Source organism: Triticum aestivum, chromosome 1A (genome assembly GCF_018294505.1).
Source record: "Triticum aestivum cultivar Chinese Spring chromosome 1A, IWGSC CS RefSeq v2.1, whole genome shotgun sequence".
NCBI lineage: Eukaryota > Viridiplantae > Streptophyta > Magnoliopsida > Poales > Poaceae > Triticum > Triticum aestivum.
The window spans coordinates 589,089,424-589,102,616 of NC_057794.1; the positions used below are offsets into that span (position 1 = coordinate 589,089,424).

Sequence of the window (13,193 nt, forward strand, 5' to 3'; positions counted from 1 at the left end):
GCATTTTGTTGGTCTGCTTTCATCAACACAAGGGAATCGTCAGCAAACAATAAATGCAAACTTATGGGAGATTTAAAAAGAACAAATATGGCGATAGGGGATCCCCTTGCCGGAAAACCCTGGTAGGTGAGAACAGTAGAGTTTCATTGGAATTAAACCTTACTTTGTACTCCACCGAAGTGACACATGCCATTATCAACTCGATCCATCTACTGTCAAAACCCAACTTGGTAAGGATTGCTCTATCGTAGGCCTTGTGCATATCAAGTTTTACCGCGCATGTACCTGCTTTCCCCTTCTTTCTCTTCTTCATTGTATGTAAGCATTCATATGAAACTATGACGTTGTTCATAATAAACCGGCCAGGCACAAAAGCACTTTAGTTTCACTAATGATGTTTGGTAATAGTAACTTCAATCTAGAAGCCAGCATCTTTGAGATTACCTTATACACAATGTTGCAAAGGCTAATTGGTCTGTATTGTGTTATCTTCTCCGGGTTTTCCACCTTCGGAATGAGGACAATAGTAGTTGAATTCCATCCTTCGGGGATCACCCCGCTGTTCACCGCCTGCAAAACTTCTCTTACTAGCTCTTCTCACACCACCTGCCAAAACTTCTTATAGAAAACTGCATGATGTTCATCCTAATGGGTGGGCGACCGCGACTTCTGCTAAGGAGTGGTGAGACCATAGTGCGCTCAAGAAAACCCATTCGCGAAGGCCACTTGCTTCCTTGATGTTACTTATCTCCTGGGAGCTATGGAAAGAGAGAAATGCATGTATTTTTCTGAATATTGTTGTCCCAGCTGGAGTCATTGTTGCTAGAATCAAAGAGGAGGCCTCGCTTTAGGAGCCTTGCGGGAGCAAAACCTTTGAGTAATATTATGCCACGAGAGTGCTTGTTGTAACTTCGGCCTTTGGCCTAAACCTCTTTACCTTCTCTCTTAATTAATAAAATGGCACGTTTAAAAAAAAGTCTCCGCGGGAATGGGCCAAACAAATCATGCTAACACGATGCGTACAACTGTTCATTACCGATCCATCATATAAAATGAAGAAATCAAAGACTTGGCATTTGGCATAGAGTTGACATAGGCAACTGCCCTGGTGAGACATTAAGGACGCCAAACTTTATACTGATCCACTTGTCTTGACACCTAATCTATGGTTGATACTTGTAAATATTAAATTTGGTTTTCTTAATAATGAAAGAGATCACTCTCACCGTCTCTGTGCCCACAGATGTACACGCCCCAATAGTATTACAAAGTCGTTACAAAAAAGCAGCAAACTGAATAGATGCAACACGCCACATATAAGAATATATAACATAAATCTACTACGACATAGCTTACCATCGCTTATGCGGGGAATCGATTTTAATTGCCGGACCACCTCGTGCGTTTACCTACACTCTTCCCATGTTTAATTATCCAATTTGCCGATATTAACTGTTTTTTTCCTGATTTTCATCACTTTAATTGCTTCTATTCATTTGACTATATTTTTCCTACCTCCAAAAGTTCCCTAATTATTCCTGTTTTTTCATTTAATTTTTTCCCAAGATTCGGATTGTATTGACTCAACGTTCTTTCCTTCCATGTAGACATTATGCCAGAACCACCCCAACTCTGGTAAAAATAAAGGTAATGTAAATGGCCGTGGTAATAAATGGCTTTCTGAACAGTATCAGCATGGAGGGCCGGCCAATAAACTCGGCGAATTCAAACGGCTCAATTTTAATGGACGAGGTATCATCGTCATTTCTATAGCTTTGTCAACCATGCATGTAGAGCGTCATTAGCGTATGTGCTCTGTATCAGAATGTGCAAAACAAAACAAAAGTAACAAAGACCGGATCAAAGTCTCAGGCTCTCAGCAGGAAGGGGCCGCACAAATCGTGCGCACGATGTGCACAACTGTTCATATCTGTACAAAATGATATAAAATGCGTACAAGATGAAGACACGGCATAGAGTTGACTAGCTTGATGCAGTTGCGGGCACCCAAATGCAATAAGAATAAGATTACCCCATCACACACTTCACAAACGTCTTACCCTACCATTCTTGCTCCCTCCACCTAGCTTCAACCCCCCGACGTGAGATCAGGCTGCGAGCAGCAGCCATGGCGGAGCTTGGTGGCATGCTTGCCGCTGCCATCCTCAAGGTGGTGGGTGAGCAGATTGGTTCTGTGATTGGTGGTCAGATCGCCCTGAAGATGAACTTCGATGAGGACCTGAACAAGATGAAGATGGAGCTGGAGGGTGTCGATGCCCTGCTCGAGGACGCCGAGAGGCGGTCGATCACGGATAGATCGACACGTCTATGGCTGAAGCGGCTCAAGGACTTCATGTATGAGATCTCCGATATGATTGATGAATTCGAAGCCGACACGCAAGCAATCATACAGCCGTCTGCGCGAAAGGTACGTACGTGGAGAAAACCAAAGTCCATTAACTTGTTATTAGTGTGTTTTCGTATTGTATGCTACTCTTCTCTTTTTGAGAAATAAAAGCCTTGTAGTAGTACAAAACAAATCACCTAGCACAGTTTTTCTTTAGATTAATCACCTTGCATAGTTACAACTATGCTAAAAGCACGTGTCTCGGTACCCTCACCTCACATTTACTGCATCCAGACACACAGTGGGTGCTGACTGCTGAGCGAGCGGTAGCTTATTTGGCTTCACAATGAGCTGCCACATTGGAAAGAATTAAAACACCCACTAAGCTACTAAGCTCTTGAGTCTGCTGGAGGATAGGCTCCTGAATCTGAAACATTTTCATACCATCTTATTTTGAATCGTGCTATATGATGACAAAATTCCTATGGCTCCTGTACGATGATTAAAATCCAGCTGCACATCGTAGTTTGAAAGGGCTACGGCCGCTGGATTTCTTGGTCGTACAAAGATTGGACACTATTTCTCGTATGTGAAACAGTTTCATTTTGTTTTACCCTGCATGAAACTAGTCGGCTCCTCTTACCACCACTCCAGTAGCTCCCACTACAGGAAAAACACACGTTGCCTTGTATCCTTCTCTAAGCCGAGTGCTAAAACACGGGTTCACGACTTACTTACACCTAAGCCGAGTATGCCTCAAAGGACACACGGCGAACAAAGCATACTCGGTTTACAGCAACGTACGCCGTGAATCCTATATGCATGCACTCGTCTTAAAAAAAAAGGACACGGCGTGCATTCATGTAAGCCGAGGTTGCATCTAGGATGCACTCGGCTTAAGTCACATCTCACAGCAAAACGTACCTGCCACATGGCCCGTGCGCCGCCCGCCAACGGCTCCGTGACGGTGCTGCAAGTAAGCCGTGTACCCGATATAACACACTCGGCTTATAGCTCACAGAGTATATGTAGTGCAAGAAATGAATTGATTGGTGAGTTGGACTTATACTTATTACTTGTTGCATTTCTTTTCCTTCCCCCTGTTCCTCACACATTCTTTCTAGGCTAGTTTTCATCGCACTTTCGATCTCATTTCATATTGGGTTGAATGAATACACTTGTAATACCATATACTATAGTACTTGCCAAGTTTCTATTTCACATTGTATTAACAACTCACCCTCTTGCAGTCCTCCTTCAAAAATTATTTGGCAACTATGATCTCTTGTCTCACAATTGGCCCTGAGATTACAATGGCCAATAAGATGGATAAGATGAGGCAGGGTCTAGAAGTAATAACAGATCAGCACAGGAAATTCGAATTAATGGAAGGTACTAATGCCAGTGAGCCAAAGGTTACGGATATACGGGAAACATCGTCAACCTTGGAGACACATGTAATTGGGAGAACCGGGGAGAAAGAGAAAATATTGGCATCGTTATCCAAGAGCATGAAAAAAGAGATCACAATCCTTCCCATTTATGGCATTGGAGGCCTTGGAAAAACAACCTTGGCAAAAATGGTTTACAATAGTTCCCAATTTAGAGAATACTCCCAAGTGTGGGTTTATGTGTCCCAGACATTTGATTTGAAGAAAATTGGCAATTCTATAATATCACAACTATCACAGAAAGAGAATGAGAGTGGGTACACTGGAAAGCAGATGATCCATAATTCCCTTCAAAAGCTCATTGCCAATAAGAATATACTGATTGTTTTAGATGACCTATGGGAAGATAACAATTCTCATTTGGAAGAGTTGATGGGTTTGTTAAAGGTTGAAGAGAGTGGCAAGGTGGTTGTTATAGTTACCACACGCTATGAGGGCATTGCAAAGAAAATTTGTACAATTCAACCTCACAAATTAGTACCACTAACAGATGACCAGTGTTGGAATATCATAAAGCAAAAGAGTGACTTTGAATTGAGAGACGACAAAGAAGAGTTGCATCACATAGGCCAGGACATCGCAAGTAAGTGCCGAGGCGTGGCTTTAGCAGCGCAATCGCTTGGACACATGTTGCATTCTCTCTCCTTTGATGAATGGGAGTCGGTGAGAAACAGTGATTTCTGGAATTTATCTGATTCAGAAGATACAAGCTTGACACATGCGCTTGCATCATTGAAGTTAAGCTATAGTGTTATGCCTTCGTATTTGAAGATATGTTTTGCCTATTGTGCGATTTTCCCAAAAGGTTACAAGATAGTTAAAGATGACCTGATCCATCAGTGGATTTCTCTGGGTTTCATCAAGGCAACAAACAATTTATCCACTTGGCAGCTTGGTGAGAAATGCATTAGGCAACTTTTGGGCCTGTCCTTCCTTGAACATTCAAAGTCAGCACTGGTGAGTTAGTACATACCTTATAAAGTGAACAATTTCTATGATTGCTTTGAATTATTGTAAGGCAATTACATGATTCGTATATGTACATTAAACACATTGCATGATAATGGCCAAGTATCCATTACGATATTTTTTACGCAATCTTTTACGATGTATCGTGTCATAAAGTTGCATCTCATTATGGTATTACGACATACTACTTTTCAAATAACTTCTCAAAAGATAGTTATTGTTCATACATACATAGGAAAAACACGCCCCTGGGATATCCTCCGAGACCTTTTACAGTGCATCAAGTCAATTTTGGGCCATTCATTTATGTGGGTTGGAGGGCCCAGATGAACCAATACTACTAGAGGTTTTGGGTAGTATATTGACTAGTTAAGGGCATTTTGGGTACTTCAGTAATTATCAATCACGCACCCAGGTTCCTTCCCCGCCATGGCCAACCTTTCCTGCTATCATCTGTTGGCTCGGGCCACGTTGCCAGTACTCTTCGGTGACATGTAACGATGGACGACCAAGACGATGAAGCGGAGCTGACGGTCTTGCTTCATGTTCTCAGCTAGCCTGTACCGCATGTACACAGCGACGTAGGTTACCTCGCTAGTAAACTCGTCGCCGGCCGGCTGAATACAAAAGCACGTCACGCACGTACGCCACAATCGGATCGTTGCTTGCTGTCATGACACAAATATTGATGTAATTCTCTAAGATATACTTCATAATTGAAAATACATTGTAATCTTAGGGTGGAAGAACTAAAATGGAGGATTTTGGAAGAAAACAAATGAACTGTCGAAATCATTTTTTTACGCGTAAAGGAAAGGAGTTGTGGTTTCTACTTATTCCTATATAACATCTAATCATAAGAATATGAAATCATAAATAGCGAAAAATTATTGTCTTGCAAGGTCTACGTCTAAAGAAATACAAATATCCACCTATAAAATTCATCTACATAGAATTTATATCAGAATAGAGGATGGATGCATCATTCAAGAAGTTGGATTAACTTACTTTATGCTTCTTTATCGTAGGTTTGATAAGCACCCTTTATGCTTTCTTGATAAATAATGGACAAAAAATTATATTTCATAATCTGCTTGTTTTTACTATATTTATTGTTACGTAGTACGATGTACCCTATTATAAAGTTGCATCTTCTTACGACATACTATTTTCAAAATAACATTAGAAACTATGAAGATGCCCATTGTTTATACGCTGGCAAAACTCACCCCTAGCACATGCTTAGATATTAGAATATTAATGTTATTTTTCTAAGCTATGTTTCGTAATAGAAAATATAATTTAAATCTTATGGAAGTATGATAGAATCAACATTAATGTTCAGGTGCAGCGAGAATTTCAAATTTTGGTGCGTAAATTTTATTTAAGTTGTCTCTGCATCTTTTTAAAAAAGGAGGAGGACCCTCCCCCCTTTGCATCTGGATGATGCATGCAGCCACTTTATTAATTATTCACACAAGACCTTACAAAGTCATACAACAGTAAGACTAAAGTCACCGTCTAGGTAACATCTGTCGCTACTCCTATCCAGTTGATGTAGGGATGCTGATAGTCTGAGCCTAATACCAAACAGACCTCGCAGACAAACCTAACATCTAAGACCTGAGGTCCCAACCAGGACGCCTGCCGGGTATGAGGCACCCACCAGTCCGGCGCACTCCTCAACCAGGACGCTTGCCGGGTATGAGGCCGCCGCAACCACCTGCCACCAATCCAACTTCAGTGATGTACTGCTGCATCTACCTTGCCCGGTCTAGCTGTCGTCAACGCCACCACGACGCCAGACAATGCCACCATGCTGCACTCGTCCATCATCACACGCCCACCGGCGAGACCCCGCGGTTCCATGCCGCTGAGACCCGCCGTTGTCGACGTGTTAGATTCCACGCCGCTCCTCCGACGCGAAACACCACCTGTTGCCACTGGTCCCATCCCCTCCACATGCAGTTCCTCAAACCAAGCACCCAAACGCCCCAGGCGGCGCCTCCAAGAAGGTTACGACACACGCAGTGCCGCCGCCGCCCAATCTAAGGAGATTTAGGGTTTTCATCCGGGCATGGGGTCGGGGTAGAGGGCAGGGACCTCGACAACGCCTATAAGGAGGAGAACGACGACCCTGGTCGTCGCCACCGTCTGGATGAACGAGTCATCCAGAGTTTCCTCTGGTCCGATATCACCTCTACCAGCCCCCGCGAACGCATCGAGGTCGACGACCGCGATCGTAAGCCACCAAGTGCAGCGGGAGAGAACCTGCAGCGCGGAGGAGATCCAGCGGCGACTCACCGCCCACGCCGTCAAGACGCCATCCATCCACCCCCGCGAATGTCACCAGCCGAGGGCGCCGTCGCCATGCCTGACGGGGCCGCCACCCCTGGTCCAGGTCCCTCCACGAAGGCCGGAGTGGCTAGATCCGCCACGAGCGATGAGATCCGGCACCGCGCGGCCTACGCCATTGCCCAAGCTTGTCGTCGACCGATCCCGCCGCCGCCGGGAGCCCGCACGCTACCGGGGGTCCCACATAGATGGATCTGGGCACCTGTGCACCGCCGCGAGTCCGCCGCCTCCGGGATCCGCCACACCGTCGGGAGGGCCGCACCCCGCGGATCAGGACGCCCACGCCGCCGCGGATCCGGGAATGGGAGGAGAGACCCTCCGCCGTGGCCGTCGCACGCACGGGCTTTGCCCGGCGCCGACCATTGGCAGCGGCGGAGGGGGAGAAAGGTGCTGGAGGTACTAGGCGGCGGCGGCTAAGCCCTCCCGAGTCGCCCACGGGGGAGGCGACACGAGCTGCGAACAATTCACACTCTTTGGACCAAATTTTGATTTCCAAGTTGTCTCTGCATGTAACACTACATAACCGCAGCTTCCCAAATCTCACTTGAGCAATTTTCCTTTTGTGCATCACTTTGACCAACTACCAGAATTAATTAGCATTAGAAATAACACAATTAGTTCACTAACCCGTGACTTACATACCACGAGTGTTTGACCTACACAATTAAGTGCATTTGTCTTACTATTTGTAGTATGTCCCATGCCATTATATTTTACTAGTTTAGCATGCAATAAATGCGTTAATATAAAAAATGGTTGGTCTATTAAGAACTTACATTCCTAAGTTTTCCTTACAGACTACAGGAATGGATTATGAAAATGATAGATTGTTCACCATGCACGATTTGGTGCATGATCTAGCAAGATTGGTCATGGTCGATGAAGTACATGTTGCTAGCAAACAAGGCAACACAGGGGGAGGTTGCTGCCACTTTGCATTGCTAAATGATTGTTCCAAGCCATTGGAGTCATCCAAGATAAGGGCACTTCGTTTTATGGAGTGTGACAAAAGTGAACTTCATGACGCTGCCTTTTCATCTGCTAAGTCCATGCGTGTCTTGGACTTAAGCGAGTGCTCCATGCATAAATTTCCAGATTCTATTCACGTGTTGAAGCAGTTGAGATATCTTAGTGCTCCAAGAATCCATGATGCAGAGATTCCCGATAGTATCACCAAGCTTTCAAAATTAATTTATCTGAACCTTCATGGATCTCCTAAAATCTTAGCACTACCAGAGTCAATTGGAGAAATTGAGGGTCTAATGTATCTTGATTTGGCGGGTTGTTCAAGAATTGAAGAACTGCCTGAATCTTTTAGCAGGCTAAAAGAATTGGTGCATCTAGATCTATCAAATTGCTATGGTGTTCGAGGTATATCGGTGTTCCTGGGGAGCCTCACACAACTGCAGTATTTGAACTTATCATACTGCCCAAATATCGGAGAGATACCTGAAGATCTAAGTGGTCTATCCAAATTGCAGTATTTGAACTTATCATTCAGCTCATATGTTCAATGTTGCGAAGAAGTAGAATTTTTGGGGGCCTTTACCAAACTCGAGTACTTAAACTTATCTTCAGACCATTCTGTACTTCAAAAGCTCCCTGAAGCTTTGGGCAGATTCATTCAACTCAAGTACTTAAACTTATCTGGTTGTCGAGATATGACAACATTGCCAATGTTTCCTGGGAGTCTAAAAAATTTGGCGCATCTTGATTTATCACATTGTTATAGTATTTATCGTCTTCAAGAGGCTTTGGTGGGTCTTACCAATCTGAGATATTTGAACTTAAAAGATACATGTTTGAAACCACAACTAGAATATGATGATACCAAATATCATAGGAAGAGATCATGTTTACTTGGTTCACCATTGGAAAAAAATCATTATGGGAATTACTTTCAAAGTCTGATCAACCATTTAGGCAATAATCTTTCTGATCTAGAGCATTTGGACTTGTCTTATAATCATTCTCTTGAAAGCATACCTGAAAGTATTTGTCGCATGAGAAAGCTGCATACATTGGATCTTTCGGAATGCATACTTCTTGCAAAGATACCAGAAAGTATACACACACTTGGTAGTTTGAAGTTTCTTTATTTGAAGGGATGTGACCTTCTTTCCAGAATACCTCATCTTGGTGGTAGTACAGTATCATTACCATACTTTGTGGTGCGTGCTGGTGATGATGATGAATCTAGCAGCAACCTTGTCCTGCTACAATCCACAGATCCTGTTGAGCTGCAGATATCTGAACTTGAAAATGTGAAGTCCCCAGGAGAGGCAGATCGTATCAAATTAGTGGAAAAGCATAGCCTCAAGGACTTGAAATTGGAGTGGACTAGAGGTGTTGAGAGATTTGTCTATGACAAAATGTTGCTGAAAAATCTAGTGCCACCAAGCACATTGAAGAAATTGGAGATATGTGGTTACAATGGTGTCAGCTTTCCTGCGTGGCTGGTGGGCCAACTACCAAACCTAGTCTCGTTGGTTCTCAGAGATATGGCAAACGTGGAAGAGTGGAACACATCATACTCAAGTGATGAGGAGCATGTGATTCAAATATTGGAAATACATGGTTGCCCCATGTTAAGGATGAAAAGGTCTCTGCTTAAAGCTAAATCATGGGTGATATCACACAGTGATAATGTGTTATCATCACTGGATGAGTGCACTGTGTCACACGCCAGTGTTTCCTCCTCCACTTCTCCAATAACTATTGTGTTGTCAGTTAAATACTGTAAGGGGCCTCATCGGTGGAGGTTGCTTCAACACTTCACCGGACTATCTTCTTTGTCAATTCACAATTGTGGTGATCTAACCGGCTCACCAGAGATCACCCATCATCTATCGTCTTTGGAAGCACTATGCCTAGAAGACGAACACATGGAAGAACTACCAAAATGGTTGGGTGAGCTCGCATCTCTACAAAGTCTGGAAATAAGGTGGAGCAATGGTGTAACAGAGTTGAATGAGACCATGAGGCAACTCACAATGCTGCAGTCACTAAACTTGTCCTATTGCCACAATTTATCACTGCCACATTGGTTAGGCGAACTAACCTCTCTCAAGGAACTTGTTGTGTGTTCCAATGATGTCTTGAGGTCTTTACCTGAAAGCATACAACAACTAACCGACCTTCAGAAAATAAAAATTAGCAACTGCCCTAAATTAGAGCATGTGGTTAATGAATCATTGGAGGGAATGATGAAGCGCACTCACAACCAAGAAACGGTATGCGTCCTGCCCGCCTCTCTCAAGGAACTTACTATCCATATATGTCATGGTATCAAGTCATTGCCTGAGGGCATACATCAACTCACCAACCTCAAAAACCTAGAGATTGATGAGTGCTATTACCTTTATCAGTGGTGTAAATTAGAGGAGAGCAAGAAGCTTGCTCACATACAAAACAAGGTACATATCTGTCCTGCCATGCTTTCTGTCATACTAATCATATTTTTGCAATGCTTAATGTCACTTCTTTTTCTTGACGTTACAATAGGATATATTATGTCACATTTCTCCATGCATAAATGTCTAGATAGATATTCATGTACTTCGTTAGAACACACCTAGTTGTGCCAAATGGTATAGCCATAGCAAAAGGATGAATTCTCTGATTCTGAGAGCACGTCTAGTAATGGTGCGCCACTACCAATGTAAGACATATTAACTGAGATAGTGATTCGTTTGAAGCACTGGTCAGGGCATTAGACATTTATTTTCGAAAGGAGGAATACCCCTGGCTGCTGCATTATGTGATGCACACAACCATTTTTATTAAAACACAGTAGCAGAGTAGCAGTGCATTACACTCAGCACTAGGAACCAAATTTGCTTGATCTGAATGACAATGTTTCAATAATGCTTTTGTTTTGTCATCATTATTCCGAATGAATAAAGGAATTGTCATTATGTTTGCAGTCTTTTGTCTGGTAGGCAGTGTATCTACTGCACACGCGCAGGTTTGCAAAATCAAGGGCTTGAATCAACCTGAAAGATTTTTGTTCGGTCTGACATTAAATTGATGGAGTTGAAAGAGGACCATCAGGAGCAAAGATTATTATGAGCTATGGTAATGGGTATCTGGTTTGCAAGATTCAACTATATTATTCGGTTTGGGCGTTCTACGTAAATCTACCAAGGTAACCGTTTGCTCCACGATCTTAAACATCATTGTGCACCCCCGGTTTGATGCGCCGACAGGTCTACATTATCTCATAGTTACCTGCTCTTATGTGCAGCATGGAAGTAGTGCTCAAAATTTCCCAGAGAGCCTGGAGGCTGCAACATCTATACTGTTCTACAGAACTACTACATGGTTCCAGACTTTCAGAGTACACCCTGTTGAACTTGGCCCCCATCTTCTGTACTGCCAACGCCGACATCTCCTATTTGTGCTTAGTTGCAACCATGTTATTGTTTTCTTCTAGGACGCTGCCCAAGTGCAGGGTTTTGTTGTAACTTCGGTGTGTCTGCTTATCTCTGCTTAGATACAAAAGGTGGGCAACCCCATAGCATTTTATAGAACAAAAAGAGTGATAACTTCGGTGAGAAGTTAGTTAGTGCATGGCTCAGTTAGTTTCATGCATCCTCGTTGACCAAAGGAATTCTACTTGTAATATTTGCTGCGAGTTGCATTTATACCGTCTGGTGATTTTGTTATTTGCTTGTGTTGAGCATGATGTAGTACAATTCAACGCCACACTCTAACACTTGTAAAGCATGACACTTTCTCGGGATGATGTGGTGGTACATAATCTTCTGCTAGATTGTCAGATTAATTATGTGACTGTGTACAGTTGTTTTCTGAATGAAAGATGAGCATGTCCAAATCAAACTACAAGGAGGTATGTTGGCACGCTCCAGTCCCAGGTGGTTCGATGATTGTACGTAGAGATGAGAGGTGCAGCTTCAAGGTTGGCTGCTGCGAGGAGCACCGGTGAGTGGAGAAGGTCCTCGAGATGCAATGAAGGAGAGGGTGAGGGTGAGGAAAAACAACATAACCATGCGCTTGCCCTGCTTCAAGGGCACAAGGCCTCGGAGAGACGTCAAATTTCACTTGAAATAGATTTCAACCTAAACAAATATTTTGATTTTTTGGGGAATAATTAGGCAATTTTTTGAAGCTGTGTGTACTACTGAACTGAATGTTGACTGAAAAGGCAACTATTTCAGTATCTATCGAAATAACGGAAATCTCTGATTTTATTTATTTATTCAAAGTTAACTGAAAGTGAAAACCATATGGTACCCTACTCGCCATGCTCAAACTCAAGCCATAAATAGTGAAGAGTTAGACACAGAGCACACAAGCCGCGCCACAACCGTATCTGAACACCTCGAGCACGACAACAACTCCAAGCAAACTAGATCAACACACTCTCCACGCTTAGTACCTAGAAGATCGGCAAGTGGATATCAAGAGCTAGCCTAATTCGAGGAAGACATCGCAAATGAGGCATCGAAGGAGGAGTACATTGTGCCCCGGATGCCCATGCCCACAACGACAGCCAAGACAGGACAACATAGCGCCCCAAGCCTCGCTACCGAGGCAAACGAGGCAACCCACACTAGGTACTCCTCTTGAAGACACCCTGAGCAATCAGGCACCCTTGTCAGTCCTCACCCCACTCGCTATGATCTCACACATCTTGCTAAGCACGAATTGACGACAGGAACGGTTGCCACTTCATGTTGTTCCCCCTATCATCCTTCTTCACATTTGAGGCTGTCGTTTGCGCAGCAGCATAAGCTGCAACATTTGGCTGAGCGAACACAAATGGGGGAACCATAGCGGGCACCTTGAAAACGTCTGAATCAGGAGGCATCTAGTCGATGGGAGGCTAGGAGTCCTCGACGTAGGACACCGGGAACTGGCTCTCGGATAGGAAGATTGCCTGACTAAACTCTTGCATGCTCATCTCCTACAAACGTAAGCATTATCAAGACCACAACACATTATAGATCGACAGTAGGAACTACCAGTAAATACGGATAGATCGAACTAGCACTACCACATGCACACATGGATGATCTAGTTCAAGACAGCACTACCAAATACTTGCA

General features: G+C 43.6%; 1 protein-coding gene across 1 annotated transcript; it reads left to right on the top strand.

Moving 5' to 3' along the window:
* Positions 1–2,082: 2,082 nt before the first annotated feature.
* LOC123182948 (putative disease resistance protein RGA1) lies at positions 2,083–11,761 on the top strand. The gene is made up of 5 exons (XM_044595653.1): positions 2,083–2,428; positions 3,598–4,516; positions 7,918–10,538; positions 11,049–11,269; positions 11,369–11,761. The coding sequence occupies exons 1-4, from the start codon at positions 2,129–2,131 to the stop codon at positions 11,061–11,063; spliced, it is 3,855 nt and encodes a 1,284-aa protein (XP_044451588.1). The 5' UTR covers positions 2,083–2,128; the 3' UTR covers positions 11,064–11,269; positions 11,369–11,761.
* Positions 11,762–13,193: the final 1,432 nt, after the last annotated feature.